Genomic DNA, 22,559 nt, shown 5'->3' on the forward strand with positions numbered 1-22,559 from the left:
GCCAGGCGCCGCGCTCGGGCGCATTTGTACTTTGCCGCGGGAAGCAGGCAGCCCCGGCCTGGCGCTGGCCTAGCCCTGGCGCCTCCTCTGAGGCACCGCGGGCTCGGTGGATTGGCCACCCGAGAAACAGGCCCACTTTCCCCCTCCTCTCTCGTGCCGGTCTCTGGGACAGACGCTCCAGGCGCCGCGCCGAGAGGAGGCGAGGGGGCTGGGGAGGGGGAAGGAGCCACCCGGGCCACGGGTTTTAACCCCTAACTCCCCGCGGCGCCCCGAGCCCAGGAGGACTGAACCCTGTTAGAAACTTTCGGGTGGGGAAGGGAGAGATGTCGGGGTCGGAAAGGCGAAGCGGGCTGTGGATCCGACAGGCGCCCAGGTGAGGGAGTTCCATGGTGCTTGCACAGAACCCCGCCTCTGGATGAAATCGGGACACTTGCTGTTCTTGTCTGTGCACTTGGCCACTCCACGTGAGTCTGTTTCCCAGATCCCCGTGCTAAAATGGGGACCTTAGTATCTTAAGTATCTTTTAATGTTTTTAATCCCACAATTGTTTCGCACGTGGGATGAGCACGTCAAAGCACTCAGATCTCGAAGAGAAGGGGTCCGAATTCCAGGCGCCTGGAATGCTCTGGCTAGCTATCCCCGAATCTAGAGGCGCCATGCGGGATCCCTGGCCCTTCCTCTGCGAATCTTCTGCTCCCTCCCATCCCACCCTAGCACTCCAGAAGCAGGACACAGTCTTTCCTTTGCCTCTGCAGGCAGGGCCTGCACCTTTCTGAGAGGGTTGGTCATACTCAATCCTCTTGAGTAAGGGCTTTAGGTCGAAGCATTGTCTTTCTTACCTGAAATTGATGGGGTGGGGGTGGGGGCAAGGGCCTGGAGCCCCTCACCTCAGCCCATCCTTGGTGTCCCATACCTCGTGGTAAATGAGTGTATGAATTAATAGGACCTAAGAAGAGAACCACCAGCTCTGTCCAGACAAGAAACACGCAAACTCTGAACTCAAAAGGACAGGGCTCCTGTCCTGGCTCTCTCCCTGGCTTGCTTGGATGTCTTGGGTAAGTTCATCTATCCCAATTTTGGACCTCAACTTCCTCCCCAGAGGAACTTCTTGCAGAGCTGCTGGAAATTCAGTAAATGTTGGAGGGGAGCAGACTGGGAAGAGTAAGAGATAAGACAGAAGGGATATTGAATCACATCCCTCTCTGGTAGGGAATCACATTTCCAGGTTGAAACACTTACGACTGTGTCTGTAAAGATAACTGGGGTCCCCACCTCCTGTGTTGCCAGTTGATGCTCTCCAAGAACAGAGAGTGCTGGAGGAAAGAGAGCTTCTGGGGGACCTCCGTGGCAATCCAGTGGTTAGGACTTTGCCTTCCAGTGTGTGTAGGGGTGGGAGTGGGAAGGGTGCAGGTTCAATAGCTGGTTTGGAAGCTAAGATCCCACATGCCTTGTAGCCAAAAAATCAAAACCTAAAACAGAAGCAATATTACAACAAATTCAATAAAGACTTTAAACATGGTCCGCAGCAATGAAATCTTAAAAAAAAAAAAAAAGAAAAGAAACAGAGCCTCCCCAGAGCCCTCTGAATCAGAGACAAACAGGATCTGCTGCTGGTGCCCTCCAGGCTTAATTTCTTCTTCTCCAACCTGGCCACTTCCTCTCCCTTGAGTATGCTTCGTTTTAACAGATGATGAGATCCTTGGGTGGGGAAGATTCCCTGGAGAAGGAAATGTCCTCATGCTTCCCTTTTTGCTTAGGCTTTCAGGGCACTCGGAGTTAAGTTTAGTGTTTAATTGAAGACATAATCTCATCCCAAGGATCTGGGACAGAGATCTTTTCCTTTCTCCATCTTTGTTTAAAGTCTGCTATATACATAGATTCATCTCAGATAAAGGAGATGGATTGACATTGCCCTCCCCTATATCCTATCCATTCTACTTCAGGAAAGGTCTCTACCATAAGATCAAAAAGGTGTCAACACACCTGTTCATCCTTAATGTCCTCAGAGTTCAGGCCATCATCATCTCTTACTGGACTTCTCTAGTAGCCTTTTAGCAAGTCTTCCACCCCTAGTGTGGGCACCTCCAATCTATTTTCTTCACATTTGCCATAAAAATTACGTAGATTATTCCTACTGACAAACCTGATCACATCATCTTCCCACTTAAGACCCATTATTGGAAGTAAAAAGAAAAACATTAAAACATTAAGTGCAATGTGATATCCTGGCTTGGATTCTGGGATAGTGAAAGGACATGAGTGGAAAAACTGGTAAATAAAGTCTATTAATTTATAGTCATGTACGAACATTGGTTTCTTAGTCTTGACAAAGGTGCCGTGGCTATGTAAGGTGATAACACTGGGCCAAACTGGATGAAAGATCCATGGTTCTTAGAAAAAACTCTGTACTACCTTTGCAACTTTTCTGTCAGTCTAAAATTCTTTCAAAATAAAAAATTTATTAAATAAATAATAGGATAAAACATTATCGACTTCCAATTGTTGACAGATTCAGTTCAGTTCAGTTCAGTCGCTCAGTCGTGTCCGACTCCTTGCAACCCCATGAACCGCAGTACGCCAGGCCTCCCTATCCATCACCAACTCCTGGAGTCCACCCAAACTCATGTCCATCGAGTCGGTGATGCCATCCAGCCATCTCATCCTCTGTCGTCCCCTTCTCCTGCCCTCAATCTCTCCCAGCAGCAGGGTCTTTTCCAGTGAGGCAGCTCTGGATTCAAGGCCGCGTGCATTTTGGCTCTTACTGCCACCTACCCTGTACTTTCACCAGCCACTCACCTCCCCACCTGCCCATGCATTGTCTAATTTCCATGGCTTAGTCTATGTTTCCTTTCTGTCTGGACTATCTTTCTCTTCCTTCATGTAGTGAATTCTGTTTTACTTTTCAAAAGTCAGCTCCGAGTCATTTCTCTTTCAGGGCTTCCCTGAGTCCCCCAAGCAAAGCAAATTTTTGGTAGCAAATGGTATTTTAACTATTGAAGTATAAATATTTGCCTTTCCACCCTGCACTCTGAGGGCAGGGTTTGTTTTTTTTTCTTTTGTATCTATATTTCCAGAATTTAGCAAAGTCCCTGATACACAAAGATACTGGATAGATAACTGCTTCATGATGGAGTGAAGACCTCAATGACTTGAAAAGATATTTACTTTCTCACGGGAGACCCTTCAGCACCCCTATTGCTCTCAGTGACTGACATAAGAAACAAGCCTTTGGAAATTCCGGTGGTCCAGCAGTTAAGACTCTGCACTTCCAGCGCAGGAGATACAGGTTCGATCCTTGCTTGGGGAACCAAGATCCCACATGCCTCTCAGTACAGCCAAAAAATAAATAAATAAAAACAGCAAAAAGAAAAAAAAAAAAAAGAAACAAACCCTTGAGGAAAGTTTCTATGTCTTCTGTAGAAATGCTGTTCATGATGATTTTCCATATATTATCTGTGCTCAGTTGCTCAGTTGTGTCTGACTCTTTGCAACCCCATGGACTATAGTCAGCCAAGCTTCTCTGTCCATGGAATTTTCCAGGCAAGAAAATTGCCTGGAAACCCACTCTGGAGTGGGTTGCTATTTCCTTCTCCAGAGGATCTTCCCCACCCAAAGACTAAACTCATGTCTCCTGTGTGGTCTGCCTTGGCAGGCAGATTCTTTACCACTGTGCCACCTAGGAAGCCCATATATTATCTAATACTCTTAAAAAGGAGATTTGATAAATTCTTCCAAAATCTAGTCAGGAAAAAAAATCTATCTACCCATAGCAATCTGTCTCACTAAGTTTGTCTGCCACCTGTCTGCTACCCTCTTAGAGAACTTGCTCACAGCCTTCCTAGTCTGCCCATCGCACTGTTGGACAGATCTGTTAGAAAGTTCTCTAACTAAATCTGATTTCTCTGAGATTCCCCACATTGCTCCTAACTCTGACCTTGGGGCTGCACAACAAGCCAACTCCTTTGGTCTTTTTAGAGCTCTACAGAGATTTGAGGCAGAGAACTCCTCTTCTGTACTCTCATCCTTATCAGTTCTAGCCCCTGGACCCCTCATGCCACATTAAATTTAAACATTCTCTCTCTTGAAATATGCTGAGCTCTTCCCCTTACCTCCCCTACCCAGGTCTCTATACGTTATGTTTTTTCTTTTTTTAAATTATTTGTTTTTTGGCTGTGCCGGGTCTTAGTTGCGGCACAGGGGATCTGTAGGTGCAGCCTCTGAGCCTTAGCTGCAGCCTGTGGGATCTAGTTCCCTGACCAGGGATTGAACCTAGGTCCCCAGCATTGGGAATGCGGAGTCTCAGTCACTGGACCACCAGGGAAGTCCGTGTGTTTTTCAAACACCCTGCCTCTACCCACTCTTATCTGTTTGTCTTATTTTTCCAGGATCGAGGTAAACTCCTTCATTCATCCAATAGTTATTGATAACCAACCCTGTGCCAGCCAGGCACTGTGCAAGGTGCTAGGAACACAGTGGAGAACAAGAGAGACACTGATGCTGATAGTCCAGGTTCTCACTGAAGTCTCTCTGATGACCTTCTTTCCCCCCGCTTCTGTATCTCCATTATAGCACTTACCACATTGTATCACCAAAGGTTTTTTGTCATCTCCTCTAAAAGGAGAACATGCACTGTTATTTATCTAATATCTTCCCTAGCCTTCAGCATACATCTTTGTACATAGTAACTGCTAAAGAAAGGTTTGTTGAACAAGATTCTAATTCTTTCAAATAGTCCTCTTGTGACTTGTTATTTGTGACCAACAGGCATCCTGGACTGCAGGCTGCTTGCTTATGTAAAATTAATGTAGCAATAAGGATCATAGACTTCAGTGTCAAGGCAAGTTTTCTCAGTCCATTTAGTTCTGTAAGTAAGATTCTAAAAGCAGATTCACCATATGAGAATTAATATAAGATGACTACATAATACATACTACACCTGAGGTATGCTGATAGTTCTCCGGGGGAAAAAAGCCCTGGTTTAGAGCATTTGCCAATTTTCATGGTGTAAATATTCCCATCAGGGTCAATTTCAGGCTACAGATGGACATCACTGAATATGGGGTTGTGACATACAGTAGGCCACCATTATGCAGTATTTCCATCTTACAGGTACATATAAATAACTTCAAGAACACTGATAGTAAAATGCATTAAACTAATTAGGAGGCAAGAATTTGAATATTTCAAGTATAACATTTAATTGTAAATTTATTAATGTTTAGTAATGATCAGTTTTAACAATCTGCTTGGAAAATTGCTGAAAATTTACCACTGGGCTCTCCAGCTTCCCTGATAGCTCAGTTGGTAAAGAATCCACCTGCAATGCAGGAGACCCCGGTTTGATTCCTGGGTCAGGAGGATCCTCTGGAGAAGGGATAGGCTACCTATTCCAGTACTCTTGGGCTTCCCTTGTGGCTCAACTGGTAAAGAATCCGCTTGAAATGAGGAAGACCTGGGTTCGATTTCTGGCTTGGGAAGATCCCCTGGAGAAGGGAACGGCTACGCACTCCAATATTCTGGCCTGGAGAGTTCCATCAGCTCTATAGTCCTGGGTATCTGAAAGTCGCTCAGTAGTGTCCAGTTCTTTGTGACCCCATGGACTATACAGTCCATGGAATTCTCCAGGCCAGAATATTGGAGTGGGTAGCCCTTCCCTTCTCCAGGGGATCTTCCCAACCCAGGGATCAAACCCAGGTCTCCCTCATTGCAAGCGGATTTTTTACCAGTTGAGCCACAAGGGAAGCCCACCCTATATTCCATGGGGTTTCAAAGAGTTGGACACAACTGAGCAACTTTCACTTTCTCCAGAGCCCTTATAAACCAGTTCCAGTACACTGTCTTTACTTGATGTCCTGGAAAGGATGAATGAATTGACTCTTGAAAGTTGTATCCAATTTAGATACATTAAAGAGGAGAGTCTTATTTAAAAGAGCTGTTAAAGTTGATGTTATTGTAAAGTGAACAATCACCATTCCATTTCCACCCTTCAGTCAGGTCAGTTATTCATCCATGTAAAAATCATTTAAGACCTACTGTTGGGACTTCCCTGGCAGTCCAGTGGTTAAGACTCCACACTTCCACTGCAGGAGGTGCAGATTTAGTCCCTGGTTGGGGAACTAAGATCCTGCATGCCAGGCAATACAACCATAAAAATAATAAATAAATAGCTTTGATGCAAAAAAAAAAAAACTACAGTTATTTTAGGACATATTCATTTGGATCTCCAGATGTTGTGCATATCAGTTCAGTCGCTCAGTTGTGTTCAACTCTTTGCGATCCCATGAATCCCAGCACTCCAGGCCTCCCTGTCCATCACCATCTCCAGGAGTTCACTCAGAATCACGTCCATCGAGTCGGTGATGCCATCCAGCCATCTCATCCTCTGTGCATATAGTTAGCCTAAATAAATTGCTTTTAGAATGAAAAAAGATATACTGCGCTGGGCAAAACATGGTCCCTGGCCCCATCCATATTTATTTGTATGGGTACTTATGTGGCTATGTGAATACTCCTAAGTCCTTTTTCCCCCTCATGTCTCTTCCTGGGACAGCCTGCACACAGTGATTCTGAGGGAGGTGTGAAGAAAGCAAGACGAAGGAACACACAGCTCTTAATTTCACAGAGCCCTCAGGAGGGACGCTGAGTGGGGACAAAGTGTCTTTAATGGAAGGCGTGGAGTGGGAGCATCCTTCATCCAGGTCCTAAGCTTAGCAACTGACCAGAGGCCTCCTTCACTGCCAGCATCATCACTCACCAAGCACCAAGGAGAATGGACCTTCTGTTCCTGCCTCCCCCAAGCTCAGGGGGACTTTCAAAAAGCAGTTTGTCCTCAGAGACTTCCTTCCATAGGTCTGTAAAGATGAAGCTAGAGCACCAGTAAACAGTGCTACATGACTGGATTCCACAGCCAGACAGTGGCAGGCACTGTATCCACCCAAAGGTAGAGTGAGGAGCCACCAGAGCTAGCTTTTAAAAGTGTAAATCATTCAACATCACTATCTTGCTTCAAAAGTCTCCATTGCATTTAGAGTAAAATCTAAACCCTTTGCCACATTTTGAACACCCTTCCATGACCTGGCCTCTGCCTGCCCTCTGACTATAGACCATCCTCCCGGTGGCTGCTAGGCTCTAGTAGTTTTTCCTGTCCCTGGGCACACCAGGCTGCCTGTACACCCCACAGGGTCTTTGCCCTGGAGATTTCTCCTGCTTGGGATATTCTTCCCTCGGCTTTCCCTGCAGCTGACAGTTCATTCAGCTCAAATGTCACTTCCTCAGTACGGGGTCCTTTGTGCCACCTATCTAATGATATCCCCCTTCAGTTATTTCCTGTCATGTTGCCTTCTTTTACTTCCCTTGTGTCACATCATTATCTGAAAGGCATGTCTTCATTTGTTTATTATCTGCCTCGCCCATGAGCAATGACAGCTCTATAATAGCCTGGACCTCAATCCTTGGTCACTGTTATATTCCTAGTTCATAGAACGGTGCTGAGCGCATACAAAGGGCTTACTGACTATTTTTTTAATAAAAGAAGGATAGAATATTTATCTGGATTATCTGATTCCCGTGAGGAATGAACCCTAAATTCAAGACACCAAATCCTTGGAATTAAACCACACTTGTATTTTCATCATTATTATTATTACTGACCTCACTTTTATTATCATCTCACAACCATCGTTATGTACAACAGTGCTGCCCGGCACTTGCAGGGTACTTACTGTCTCTACGATGAAAAGTGAACGAGTAGACACCAGCTTTGCAACTGACCTCAAGCTTGTTTACTGCCCTGCAGCTACTTAGAACCACTCGTTTTCACCTGACACACCATGCCCTCATCCCTCCATGAAAGTGAAAGTGAAAGTCGCTCAGTCGTGTCCGACTCTTTGTGACCCCGTGGACTATACAGCCCATGGAATTCTCCAGGCCAGAATACTGAAGTGAGTAGCCTTTCCCTTCTCCAGGGGATCTTCCCAACCCAGGGATCGAACCCAGGTCTCCCACATTGCGGGTAGATTCTTTACCAGCTGAGCCACAAGGGAAGCCCAGAAATACTTGAGTGGGTAGCTTATTATGTCTCTATATGTTGGCTTATTCTACCGTTTCTTCTATTCAGAATTCCCATCTCCTGTCTTTGATGAGTTCTCATTCTTCCTTTAGAACTCAATTTTGTATCCCAACCGGGTAGTCACTTCCTCTTCTTGTTCTTCCACAGCACTCTGTCTACACCGCTGTTAAAAACTCACCTCCTGGGACTTCCCTGGTGGTCCAGTAGTTAAGACTGTGTGCTCCCAATTCAGGGAGCATAAGTTCAATCCCTGGTGAGGGAACTAAGATCCCACATGACTCAGTGTGGCCCCCAAAAAAAACAACAACCAAAAAAACCTCACCTCCTGAATTATAGTCATTTGTTTCCATCTCTGTGTTCTCAGGAACCATGGCTGTGCCCACCAGACAGCAGTTTCACAATGTCTGTTGAAATCCTGCACCTGGTGTTGGGCATAGGCTGTCTGCAGAGCTATATGCTAGGTTCTGAAGGAAAAGATATACAGTGCTGGGCAAACCATGGTCCCTGGCCCCAAGGACTTACAATCTAACTAGAGAGACAAGTCGTTTTTATGGAAAATACATTATTAAAAACCAGTGTATTCTAGAATAAAATATGAGACAGAAGAAAGCTTGATGTGGTAGAACCTGTATAACATTGGAATAGCCAGTACACTTGGTTTCTGGTTCCAACGTCACCATTAATTCACTACGTGGCCTTGAAAAATGATTTCTCTTTTTTAGACCTTGGCTTTTTTGCCTGTAAGCAAAGATGTTTGATCAAAAAAGCCCTGGATGATTTTTAAAGCGGATTCCGGCTGAATTTGACTCCATGGAAACTGGAAGGGATGGTGGGGAGAGCTTCGTAGTCTTGCTTTGCCCCCTGGTGGTCACTCAGCAACATCACAGTCCCAGGAGACTTGGCTGTAGGCTTTTCTCAGGGATGGAGGTAGCAGAACCCAGAGTCTAGAAAACAAAGAACTGTGGAACAATGACCATTCTAGAGAACAAATCAGTCAGTCACTGGTGGATTGGTATAGAATCCCATCCTCCTTTAAGACAAAGGAACTAAACCCATGTCGTATCTGTTTCTGTCCCAACCAGCGGAAGTCAGTCTTTATGAGGCTCTTCTGTATTCCCCGACTTTTTCTTCTGCTCCCATCACAGTACTCTCTTCTAAGGCAAGTTGGGTTTTTTTCCTGTTTTCACATAAAAAGACACTGATCCTCAGTGCACCACCTCTTGTCGCCAGCTAGTTTGGGTTCAGAAGAACTAGACAGTGATAGTAGTACAAAATCCATTGTCCCTCTTGGCCAAATTCGAATCTAAAGATAGGTTAATTTGAAGTTCCAGTCCTGAATCCAGTGGCCTCCAACTCTCACCCTCCCTCTCAGGCTTTCTGATACATATTTTGTTGGTGTTGTTCAGTTACTCAGTCGTGCCTGACTCTTTTGCGACCCCATGGATTGTAGCCCACCAGGCTCTCTGTCCATGGGATTTCCCAGGCAAAAATACTTGAGTGGATTGCCATTTCCTTCTCCAGTGGATCTTCCCAACCCAGGGATTAAACCTGCATCTCCTACATTGGCAGGTGGATTTTTTTTACCACTGAACAGCCAGGGAAACCCAATACATATTTTATAGGAGAGCAATTGAACATCCAGAACATAGCTGGGGTAAATTTTTCAGTTTGGTCAGTGTTACTGTCCATTCAGACCAGACCACCTGACCTGCCTCTTGAGAAAACTGTATGCAGGTCAGGAAGCAACAGTTAGAACTGGACATGGAAAAACAGACTGGTACCAAATAGGAAAAGGAGTACGTCAAGGCTGTATACTGTCACCCTGCTTATTTAACTTAGATGCAGAGTACATCATGAGAAACACTGGGCTGGATGAAGCACAAGCTGGAATCAAGATTGCCAGGAGAAATATCAATAACCTCAGATATGCTGATGACAACACCCTTATGGCAGAAAGTGAAGAAGAACTAAAGAGCCTCTTGATGAAAGTGAAAGAGGAGAGTGAAAAAGTTGGCTTAAAACTCAACATTCAGAAAACGAAGATCATGGCATCTGGTCCCATCACTTCATGGCAAGTAGATGGGGAAACAGTGGCAGACTTTTTTTTTTGGGCTCCAAAATCACTGCAGATAGTGATTGTAGCCATGAAAGTAAAAGACGCTTACTCTTTGGAAGGAAAGTTGTGACCAACCTAGATAGCATGTTAAAAAGCAGAGACATTACTCTGCCAACAAAGGTCCGTCTAGTCAAGGCTATGGCTTTTCCAGTCATTATGTATGGATGTGAGAGTTGGACTATAAAGAAAGCTGAGCGTTGAAGAAGTGATGCTTTTGAACTGTGGTGTTGGAGAAGACTCTCAAGAGTCCCTTGGACTGCAAGGAGATCCAATCAGTCCATCCTAAAGGAGATCAGTCCTGAGTGTTCATTGGAAGGACAGATGTTGAAGCTGAAACTCCAATACTTTGGCCACCTGATGTGAAGAGCTGACTCATTTGAAAAGACCCTGATGCTGGGAAAGATTGAAGTCGGGAGAAGAAGGGGACGACAGAGGATGAGATGGTTGGATGGCATCACCAACTCAATGGATATGAATTTGGGTAAACTCCAGGAGTTGGTGATGGACAGGGAGGCCTCGTGTGTTGCAGTCCATGGGGTCACAAAGAGTCGGACACAACTGAGCAACTGAACTGAACTGACTGTCCATCCATTTTTTATGACAAAATGAGGGTTTTACTCCTTCCCATTCTTCCTGGAGAAGGGCCATGAGTTCCTCCTTCTGGGGTACTTGGTCCAAAAAAAGTAAAAGTAGCAGAAGGGTTTTTTTTTTGTTTGTTTGTTTTTACTTTTTATTTTGTATTGGGGTATAGCTGATTAATAATGTTGTGATAGTTTCAGGTGAACAGTGAAGGGACTCAGCCATACATATACATGTATCCATTCTCCCCCAAACCCCACTCCCATCCAGGCTGCCATATAACATTGAGCAGAGTTCCATGTGCTATAGAGTAGGTCCTTGTTGGTTATCCATTTAAATACAGCAGTGTGTATGTGTGTGTGTTAGCTGCTCAGTCATGTCTGACTCTTTGCAACCCCTTGGACTGAAGCCTATGAGACTCTTCTCTCCATGCAATTCTCCAGGCAAGAATACTGGAGTGGGTAGCCATGCTCTTCTCCAGGGTATCTTCTGCACCCAGGGATTGAACTGTGTTTCCCTCATTGCAGGCAGATTCTTTACCATCTGAGCCACCAGGGAATGAAAGTGTGTACATGTTCATCCCAAATTCCCTAACTGTCCCTTCCTCTCAGCAACAATAATTGCAGAAGGATTTTTTGATGAGTTGAGAAAAACAGACTAGAATAAGACATGCTATTTATATTGTAAAAGGTGATCAATACTAGCAGAGAAAGTTTGTCTTTTATTATTTTATTTTAGATCATGCTGTATTTTTTCTTCCAGTTTTATTGAGATATAATTGACATACAACACTATAAATTTCAGGTGTATGGCATAGTGATTTGACTTAAATCCATCATGAAAGAGGCTTCCCTGGTAGAGAGTCGGCCTGCAAATGCAGGAGATGCGTGTTTGATCCCTGGGTTGGGAAGATCCCCTGGAAAAGGAAATGACAACCCACTCCAGTCTTCTTGCCTGGGAAATCCCATGGACAGAGGAGTTTGGCAGGCTACAGTCTGTGGGGTCGCAAAAGAGTCAGACAAGACTGAGTGACTAAATAAACAAGAAATCATGAAATGATTACCACAATAAAGTCAGGGAATATTCCTCACCTCATATAAATTTTTTTTTAAAAAAAGAAAAATTCCTTTTCCATGTGGTGAAAACTCAGGATTTACTCTCATTAACAACTTTCATATATAACATACAACAGTGTTAATTATATTGATCAAGTAGTATATTATATCCCCAGTACTTGTTATCGTATATAACTGGAAGTTTGTACTTTTTGATCCTCTTCATCTAATCCCCTCCCCTCCCCATTCCCCAGATTCATGCTTCAGAGAGACCATTCAGACTGTGAGTTGGAAAACAGAAGAAAGCAGGATGAGATGGAAAGTGTGCTGGATACTTTTTGTTTGCCCGGCCAGATAGGTTCCCAGAAATTTGACCTGTGTGGACTCCCAGTGGCCCTAAAAGTTTTGCCTTTTACGTGTCTCACTCTGAAGTAGAGTTAAGGCGGGGTGTTTTCCCATTTTATTTCCTTAATTGCTATCTGTTGGACCTAAAGGGCTTCTTTAGTTTCAGTTCAGTTCAGTCGCTCAGTCCGACTCTTTGCAACCCCATGGACTGCAGCATGCCAGGCTTCCCTGTCCATCACCAACTCCCAGAATTTACCCAAATTCATGTCCATTGAGCCGGTGATGCCATCCAACCATCTCATCCTCTGTCGTCCCCTTCTCCCGCCTTTAGTTTTTCCCAGAATCAGGGTCTTTTCAAATGAGTCAGCTCTTCACATCAGGTGGCCAAAGTATTGGAGTTTCAGCTTCAACATCTGTCCTTCCAATGAACACTCAGGACTGATCTCCTTTAGGATGGACTGGTTGGATCTCCTTGCAGTCCAAGGGACCCTCAAGAATCTTCTCCGACACCACAGTTCAAAAGCATCACTTCTTCAGCACTCAGCTTTCTTTATAGTCCAACTCTCACATCCATACATGACCACTGGAAATACCATAGCTTTGACTAGATGGACCTTTGTTGGCAAAGTAATGTCTCTGCTTTTCAATATGCTGTCTAGGTAGGTCATAACTTTCCTTCCAAGGAGTAAGTGTCTTTTAATTTCATGGCTGCAGTCACCATCTGCAGTGATTTTAGAGCCCCCCCCAAAAAAGCCTGCCACTGTTTCCCCATCTATTTGCCATGAAGTGATGGGACCGGATGCCATGATCTTAGTATTTTGAATGTTGAGTTTTAAGCCAACTTTTTCACTCTCCTCTTTCACTTTCATCAAGAGACTCTTTAGTTCTTCTTCACTTTCTGCCATAAGAGTGGCGTCATCTGCATATCTGAGATTGCTTCTTGCTGCTGCTGCTAAGTCGCTTCAGTCGTGTTCGACTCTGTGTGACCCCATAGACAGCAGCCCACCAGGCTCCCTCATCCCTGGGATTCTCCAGGCAAGAATAATGGAGTGGGTCACCATTTCCTTCTCCAATGCATGAAAGTGAAAAGGGAAAATGAAGTCGCTCAGTCATGTCCAACTCCTAGGGACCCCATGGACTGCAGCCTACCAGGCTCCTCCGTCCATGGGATTTTCCAGGCAAGAGTACTGGAGTGGGGTGCCATTGCCTTTAGAGCCACCTTTATTCCCTTCAAAGAACAACCAAATAAAAGAGGGAATTCTTTGCTTGGTATCTTGGACCAGAGCTTGAGGGTAGGGAAAGGAGAAGGCAAGACCAAGGGGATGGGAAGGAGCAGCAGAGAGAGAAATTGAAACAAGTTGCAGACTCAAGGTGGAGTTTTAGGCATCTAGAGGGAGATATTTAAAGAAATTAAAGGGTTCTTTTTCTCCACCAATGTGCTTATGTGTTAAACAGAATTTTTTTCTTTTTTGGCATGCTCTGAACTTTAAATCTTGCTAAACACTATAGACATAACTAAAGGAGGGAACATGCATTCATTCCATAACATCTGGAATGTGCCAGATACTGTAACTAAAGCTGGTCCCACCAAAGCTTGGTCAGCATCCACACCTTCCTGTCTTGTCCACTGATGAATTCTCCGTACTTGTATTCGGTTCAGTTCAGTTCAGTTCAGTTGCTCAGTCATGTCCAACTCTTTGCAACCCCATGAATTGCAGCACGCCAGGCCTCCCTGTCCATCACCAACTCCCAGAGTTCACTCAAACTCACATCCATTGAGTCGGTGATGCCATCCAGCCATCTCATCCTCTGTCGTCCCCTTCTCCTCCTGCCCCAATCCCTCCCAGCATCAGAGTCTTTTCCAATGAGTCAACTCTTTCCATGAGGTGGCCAAAGTACTGGAGTTTCAGCTTTAGCATCAGTCCTTCCAAAGAACACCCAGGACTGATCTCCTTTAGAATGGACTGGTTGGTTCTTCTTGCAGTCCAAGGGACTCTCAAGAGTCTTCGCCAACACCACAGTTCAAAAGCATCAATTCTTCGGCGCTCAGCTTTCTTCACAGTCCAACTCTCACATCCATACATGACTACTGGAAAAACCATAGCCTTGATTAGATGGACCTTTGCTGGCAAAGTAATGTCTCTGCTTTTCAATATGCTATCTAGGTTGGTCACAACTTTCCTTCCAAGGAGTAAGCATCTTTTAATTTCATGGCTGCAGTCACCATCTGCAGTGATTTTGGAGCCCCAAAAAATAAAGTCTGACACTGTTTCCACTGTTTCCCCATCTATTTGCCATGAAGTGATGGGACCAGATGCCATGATTTTCGTTTTCTGAATGTTGAGCTTTAAGCCAACTTTTTCACTCTCCTCTTTCACTTTCATCAAGAGGCTCTTTAGTTCCTCTTCACTTTCTGCCATAAGGGTGGTGTTATCAGCGTATCTGAGGTTATTGATATTTCTCCCGGCCATCTTGATTCCAGCTTGTGCTTCATCCAGCCCAGCGTTTTTCCTGATGTACTCTGCATCTAAGTTAAATAAGCAGGGTGACAATATATAGCCTTGATGTATTCCTTTTCCTATTTGGAACCAGTCTGTTTTTCCATGTCCAGTTCTAACTGTTGCTTCCTGACCTGCATACAGGTTTCTCAAGAGGCAGGTCAGATGGTCTGGTATTCCCATCTCTTGAAGAATTTTCCACAGTTTATTGTGATCCACACAGTCAAAGGCTTTGGCATAGTCAATAAAGCAGAAATAGATGTTTTCCTGGAACTCTCTTGCTTTTTCCATGATCCAGTGGATGTTGGCAATTTGATCTCTGGTTCCTCTGCCTTTTCTAAATCCAGCTTGAACATCAGGAAGTTCATGGTTCACGTATTGCTGAAGCCTGGCTTGGAGAATTTTGAGCATTACTTTACTGGAGTGTGAGATGAGTGCAATTGTGCAGTAGTTTGAGCATTCTTTGGCAATGCCTTTCTTTGGGATTGGAATGAAAACTGACCTTTTCCAGTCCTGTGGCCACTGCTGAGTTTTCCAAATTTGCTGGCATATTGAGTGCAGCACTTTCACAGCATCATCTTTCAGGATTTGAAATAGCTCAACTGGAATTCAATCACCTCCACTAGCTTTGTTCATGGTGATGCTTCCTAAGGCCCACTTGACTTCACGTTCCAGGATGTCTGGCTCTAGGTGAGTGATCACTCCATCATGATTATCTGGTTACTTTAGGTTTAAATGAGATAGACGGATTACTGCTGAGCATGTGCTTAGTATGTGGTAGGTAGTTACTTAATAAGTTCTAGTTCCTTTGCTTCTCAAGTGTCCTAAGCCTCATGTCCACCCACTGTTCTAGCCACATCAGATTCTTTGTCAGTCCCACACAGATTGTGAACTTTCATACATTTGCACCTCTGCTCCTGTTTTCCCTCTGCCTGGAATGCCTTCCCTGTGTCTACCTAGTGAACTCTTCCTCATCCTCCAATCAGAGTTCACAGGTCTCCTCCTCTGTGAAACCTTCCCTCCCTCCCCACCCCAACTTTGCCTTCTGCTTCCAAAGCACCTTGTATGTGTCTCAGCTTTAGAGTTTGTAGTTCTGTTATAATAGTCTTTTTTACCTCCCTGTGATAATTATTTATGTATAATTTTGTCTGTTTAGGCTGTGACCTTGAGTGGGGCAGGGACCAAGTCTTTTCTGTGTTTGTAGAGTATTTGGCAAGAATCTGGAGGAGGCTGGAAAGAAGACAGGCAGAAGGATTAGTTTTGCAAAAACTGCTTTTCCCCTGAAACAAAAGGGAAGGCCCTGAAGATGAGTGATAGTTAGGAATGCAGCAAAAAATCTTTAAAGCAAAAGGGAAGGGGGCAAATCACAAGGGGAAATCTGGTTTGAGGGAGGAAGAGAAGAGAAGGCCACCAGGAGAGAGGAGGAAGGTGAGGGAGGGGTGGGGCTGGAAGGGTCTGAGGGCCTGAGCCTTCCTGGGTGTGTGAGGCCTGCAGGAGGGACTCAGTGCCTAGGCTGGCAAGAAGGGGTTTGGGGGCTGCAGGGAAGAACAGCCTGTCTCCACCTGGAACCAAACCAATAGCCCTCAGTCTAGCAGGAAGTAGCTGGAGCCTCCAGCTGGCCGGAAGAGGGAAGGTTTGCTGTGATGAGGATGAGGAGGGCTAAAGCCAGAGCAGTGGTATGGACCACTATGAGAAGGATGGCAGGGAGCTTTGGCAGTGATGCAGTCCTCACAAAGTGTGGCATGAGTGGCAGAGCAAAAGTAGCTGGAGAGGAAGCCCTGGTAGGTGTGGCTGCGCCACAACCTGTTCCGGCTGGCATCCTCGATGAGTGCACTAACGTGACTGTGTCACAGGTGGGAGCTTAGGGGGAAAGCATCACCTGCACCCCGGCTTCTTCTGCTCCAGGCTGTTGGGCTCAGCTTTTCAGATGGTTTCATAACGTAGGAAGCAGCCCTGACAACTATGATCAGGTGTCGCTTTAGAAACAACAAACCTGTTTCTAAGTTGGAGTACTTTGTTACAAACAACAGACGTTGTGAGCAATTTAATGGGGAAAAAAGGAATTTACTCAAAGGGTATAGAGTTGACAGGAAGGCTGGTAACCTGCATGTGGAAAAATAGGTTTAACCTAGGAAGGCCAGGCAGCAGGCACTACAGCCAAGTTCATGCCTCAGGAGCACTCTGGCATGACCACCGTCACCATGGTAGGGACACTCCCCCCTCTATCGCAACCCCCGAGGGACCCACTGTGGTTGCACACCTACTGTGCCCACTCCTGTTGTGTGCTGAGTTGTGTCTGACTCTGCGACCCCATGGATTGTAGCCCACCAGCTCCTCTGTCCAGTAACTGTTACTCTTGGGGATCTTCCTGGCCCAGGGATCAAACCTGTGTCTCTTTCGTCTCCTGCATTGGCAGGCGTGGTCTTTACCACTGTACCACCTGGGAAGCCCATCCATTCCTGTGAATGATTCTAAATGTGTCAATATGTTTTTGTGTCATCCCCTGAAGATTCAAAGTTCAGAGAGGAGTGGCCACGTGGCTGAGCCTAGGTCATATGTCATGTTCTGGCTGCCCTGGGGCAGGGAGAAGACTACCTCTGTGGTTCAGCTTCCCCAGTCTCAGCGAAACTGCATAAAATGGGGCGTTCCCCCAAACAGAAACTTCTAGACTGTTAGAGCTAGAAGGGACATTTGAATTGGTCTTTGAATAGACCACTCTATTGTAGTGGCCTGATCTAGGAGTATTCATTAGAATTCCTGTGGCATTATAAAAAATTTACATGCTGGCATCCCATCCTCAGTATTTTGGGTTCAGTAGATCTGAGAAGGGACTTTGGCATGTGTGTGTGTGTCTTTCTGAAATGCCCCCCAGGTTGAGAACTGATGAACTTGAGCATTCTTGTTTTAAAGATGAGGTGACTAAGGTCCATAGAGAGTTTATCTGTTAGAAATTATACAAGTTAGGGGCTTCCCTGGTGGCTCAGTGGTAAAGAATCCTCCCACCAATGCAGGAGACACACGTACAATCCCTGATCTGGAAAGATCGCACATGCCACGGAGCAGCTAAGCCCATGCACCACAACAGGTAAGCCCGTGTGCCACAACCATGGAAACTCACACATCCTAGAGCCTGTGCTCCACAAGAGAAGCCACTGCAGTGAGAAGCCCCCATGCCCCACAACTCTCCCCAACAAGAGAAAGCCCTTGAAGCAGCAAAGACCCCAGTACAGCCAAAAATAAATAAGTTATGTTTTGACTCTTTGTGACTCCATGGACCATAGCTCACCAGGCTCCTCTCTCCATGGAACTCTCCAGGCAAGAATACTGGAGTGGGTTGCCATTTTCTTTTCCAGGGGATCTTCCCTACCCAGGGATTGAACCCAGGTCTCCTGCATTACGGGCAGATTCTTTACCATTTGAGCTACCAGGGAAGCCCAATGAAAGGGAGAAAGTGGTCATGACAAATTCTAGATCTCCTAGCTTTTGATCTAGTACTACTCTGAACTCTTGCTTTTTCCCACTGCAAAAAGAAATTTCCCGTCTTTATTCATATCTAAGAAGGCATGCTATACTACTTTGGTTCAGCTTCTTCAATAGTAAACAGACTTCAGATTAAGAGCCCCAAACCGTCAAGAGTGAACAACCCACACCAAGGGCTGCATCTCTAACGGCAATTGGCTTGATCTCTGGACCACAGCCCCCCACCCACCCTTTGTCGCAATCTGGCCAAAGCGTCCTCAAGAACCTAGAGTGGGAAGTGTAACAAAGAGGACCTCTGGATGAAGGACAGCCTGGCTAAGCCCATACTTCTGTGTTTGGCAGGATTCTGACTGTCTGGGCCTCCGTGCATACAAGCCCTTGTTTCAATTACTCATTGACCCTTCTTCAATTCTTCACTGTCCTGTAGCCATCTGGTTCTCATTTTGGGAATCCACGTCTTTCTTTTCTCTGCTGTCTGACTTCCACCAATCACTCTGCCTTGGACTGGTTTACTATCAGCTCAGACGCTGTTTCCAGGCAATCTCATGAAAACCCAGGGCCTCTGATCCCTTCCATTACATTATGTACTTTTTTTATTTTGCTCTCCTTACGAAACTTGTGCTTTCCTATAAAGATTCCCAACAGGAAATGCCATTTGCTTAATGCCTTCCTGCTCCAAATCTACTTAAAGTGAAAAAAAAAAAAAAACCAAAAAAGCAAAGGGTAGGAGAATTGCTGTAGCAGGACCATCTCTCTGTCAGAGGGAAGCCATTGTTTCTCCCACACCTTCTGCATCCAGAAAGGGCCTTGGCATCAAAGTCTGAGCATCTCATTCAGTGACTAAGCCAAGAAGGAATGGCGTGGTCAGAGCTGTTCTTCAGGAAGTAAGCCTAGAGCTATGGAGGATGGATTGGAGGAAGAGTGTCTGTGGGTAGGGAGACAATTAATAGAAGCTATTGCAATAACTTAGGTGAGAGAATGATGAGACTGAATTGGGCAGTGGGAATGGGATGAAGAAGAGAGGATAGGTAGGAAAACGTTCATTTTGGTGGAAGAATTGACAGGACTAAGAAACTGACAGATGTGGGGTGTGAGGGAGAAGTAAAGATTACCAGGTTTGGAGCTTGAGGGACTGGAAGAATAGCACCTTTACTAGAGATATCCGGTCCCGTCACTTCATGGCAAATAGCTGCGGGAACAGTGGCAGACTTTATTTTTTTGGGCTCCAAAACCACTGCAGATGGTGATTGCAGCCATGAAATTAAAAGATGCTTAAAGGAGAGTTATGACCAACCTAGAAAGCATATTAAAAAGCAGAGACATTACTTTGCCAACAAAAGTCCATCTAGTCAAAGCTATGGTGTTTCCAGTAGTCATGTATGGATGTGGGAGTTGGACCATAAAGAAAGCTGAGCGCCGAAGAATTGATGCTTTTGAACTGTGGTGTTGGAGAAGACTCTTGAGAGTCCCTTGAATTGCAAGGAGATCCAACCAGTCCATCCTAAAGGAGATCAGTCCTGGGTGTTCATTGGAAGGATTGATGTTAAAGCTGAAAGTCCAATCCTTTGGCCACCTGATGTGAAGAGCTGCCTCATTGGAAAAGACCCTGATACTGGGGAAGATTGAGGGCAGGAGGAGAAGGGGACAACAGAGGATGAGATGGCTGGATGGCATCACCGACTCGATGGACATGGGTTTGGGTGGACTCCAGGAGTTGGTGATGGACAGGGAGGCCTGGCGTGCTGGGATTCATGGGGTCGCAAAGAGTCAACACGACTGAGCGACTGAGCTGAACTGAACTAGAATGAGGCAAATCAGAAAAGCTGTTGAAAGGAGGGTGGAAGACAGTGACTTTAGTTTGGTACATGAGGGATGCAGACATCCAAAACTATGTTTCCATCAGACATCTAAAACTATGTTTCCATCAGACATTTGACTATGCAGGGCTGGACTGAGGAGGTCTGGACTGCAAGTTTCAATTCGGGAGTTTCAGCGGGAAGAAAATGTGACATAGGGTAGGGGCTGGGGGGCCAATACACGGAAAGGAGTGGGAAGAGGACTGAGGTCTGAGCCTCGAGTAATAACCCCATTTAAGCCCCTAAAACAAGCGGGAGGACTCAATAAAGAGTCCGAAAAAGAGCTGAGGGCAGGGGAAAAAAAAAAAAAAAAATCAAGGAAACTGTTTTTTCCCAGCCAAGGGAGGGAAGTTTCAGGAAGGAATCTGAAGAGAGTGTATACTGAGATGTGAACTGACAAGAAGCTGCTAGTAGGATTACTCTCATGTCGCAACAGCTAACCTCACAATAAATGAAGCACTGAGGCAGGGTTCTGGACAATTCACATACTCCTCACTCTCCTTAGCCTCAGTTATCAGGATAACTGCAGGATAACTAAGTGTAATAACTTCATAGTTTAATATCGCTCAGAGTTTCCAAATAAATCCTCTCAGTTCTCAACGTGATTTCGCTCATCTAAGAGGAAGTGGCAAAGACTGAAAAAGCAAGGCCGAGGACAAGATATATACAGGGTAACTAATAAATATTAATAAGGTTTCACCTCCCGCCAACCCGACCCGGGGAGAACAAGTCCAGGGCCCCGCCCCTCATGAATATGTATACAGCGCTGCCCACCGCCCACTGCCCCGCCCTCTACTCTTCTCCCTCGCAACGGACTCTCCCTACAAACGGGAAACAAGATGGCGGCTGCAGGTCCGAGTACTCGGGCTTCTTCCGCGGCGGCGGCGGCAGCTCTGAGTCGGCGGGGTCGGCGGGGCCGCTGTGACGAGATAGCGGCAGCCAAAGCGGGCACCCCGGGCCCGGCCGCTGGCCCCGCGCTGCTGGTGTTGCCGCCACCGTTGCTGCAGCCGCCGTCACCGCCGCGGCCGGAGGAGTCGGACTGCGCCGGGTGCCTAGAGACCCCAGGGGAGGCGGCGGCCCTGCCGTGCGGCCACTCGCTGTGCCGAGGCTGCGCCCAACGCGCTGCCGACGCGGCGGGCCCGTGTTGCCCGCGCTGCCGCGCCCGCGGAGCTGGCTGGGCCCGCCGTCGGGCCCGCGACGACTGGCAGGCCGACGCGGAGGTGCTGGGCGAGCGCGCCCGCCGCGGCCCACCGGAGCGCTGCCGCCCGCGTCGGGACGGGGGCGCGGCCGCCGCGGGGCCCAGGCCGGAGCAGGAGTCGCGCGCCGCGCCCGCGGAGCCAGGTGGAGCTTTCCCTCCTCCCGTTGGGGTCCGGAGCGAGGCCGCCGCGCCCCGGCCTGGCCTACTTAGAGGGTGGAGGGTCCCAGGCCCTGATCGAGCGGGTGTAAAGAGTTCTCGTGGGGTTGGAACCGGGCTCTGCCCAGAGTCAGTTTGTGTTTCTGAATTTTGAACTTCGGAATGAAGTACAGGCACGATGGGTTTGGAGTCAGAAGTTTGGAGGGAGTCATAACATTTCTTGGAACAAGTTAGGGCCAGATTGGAATTGGTGAGTGGAGGAGGGTACCAAACTTCGCAGGGGCTGTGGAGGTTCCGAGAAGTGCTTCGTTTAATGTTGGGTGAAGAGCGTGGTCTTGTGAAGATGTGACTCCTGGGCCTGAGTGGGTCTGTAAGAGATGTGGAGTATACGAAGTTTAGGGGGCAGATTGATTTTGAGGATGTGAAGGGAGCTTTTCAGACTTGAGGGTAGAGTGGGTTGAGAGTATGAGCTCATATATGCAATTTTCACAGAATCTTGAAAAACATATGCTTAGCAAGAGCTTGGCATGTAGAGAAGTAATAAGTAACTGCTATTTATATTTATAATAATACTAATAATAAGCTCCAGTAGTGCTCTGCAAAAAAGACGGATGGGGTTTAAAAGTTTTGAAAGTCGAGATTGATTGGCGGCGGCTGCTTCTGTCTCCATGGCAGTGTAAGTTTCCTACTATTTTCCTGCCAGTTACCCGTCTGTTGAAGGACTGTTGTTGCCTTCGACGGCTTTGCCTCCCCTCCCCACCCCCCAGCAGCCTGCCAGTCTGGTGCTGAGCTTGACATAGAAAGTGCCCTATTGAAAACACAAAACAAAATTATGTTATAACTTAGGACTCAGACATATCCAGTCAACACAACAGCTAGAGTTCTTTGATAAAAGCTTACCTAGGAAGAGATTTTTCAAGAAACATAATTAGGAAAAGCCAGATAATGTGCATCTTTTGGGTCGGGAATTCTGCCATGTGTTATTTTCAGTAGGGAAAAAGAGGCATTGCTTGTATATGAAAGTGCAGTCCCTAAAAACTACAGGTTCCAGAATGCAGTCTGTTTTGATTCAAGCAGACACCTGCCACTGTCCTAGGATACCTTTTATTTTCTATGTCTTACTTTCTGTGTACCTTCCTATTCCTTTTAAGCTTAATAGCATCCTTATGAGGTACTTTTATTGCCATTTTACACCTGGAACTGAGGCC

At 46.2% G+C, this 22,559-nt stretch overlaps 1 protein-coding gene across 1 annotated transcript in view; it reads left to right on the forward strand.

The window, feature by feature from the left end:
• Nucleotides 1-20,820: 20,820 nt before the first annotated feature.
• The window catches only part of RNF169 (ring finger protein 169), an 87,366-nt gene continuing 85,627 nt past the window's right edge, over nucleotides 20,821-22,559 (forward strand). The window contains exon 1 of the mRNA NM_001435214.1: nucleotides 20,821-21,338. Coding sequence (NP_001422143.1) covers nucleotides 20,837-21,338 — 502 coding nt within the window. The 5' untranslated portion in view covers nucleotides 20,821-20,836. The remainder of the gene's footprint in view (nucleotides 21,339-22,559) is intronic.

This window comes from Bos taurus, chromosome 15, assembly GCF_002263795.3.
Source record: "Bos taurus isolate L1 Dominette 01449 registration number 42190680 breed Hereford chromosome 15, ARS-UCD2.0, whole genome shotgun sequence".
In the NCBI taxonomy this organism is placed as follows: Eukaryota; Metazoa; Chordata; class Mammalia; order Artiodactyla; family Bovidae; genus Bos; species Bos taurus.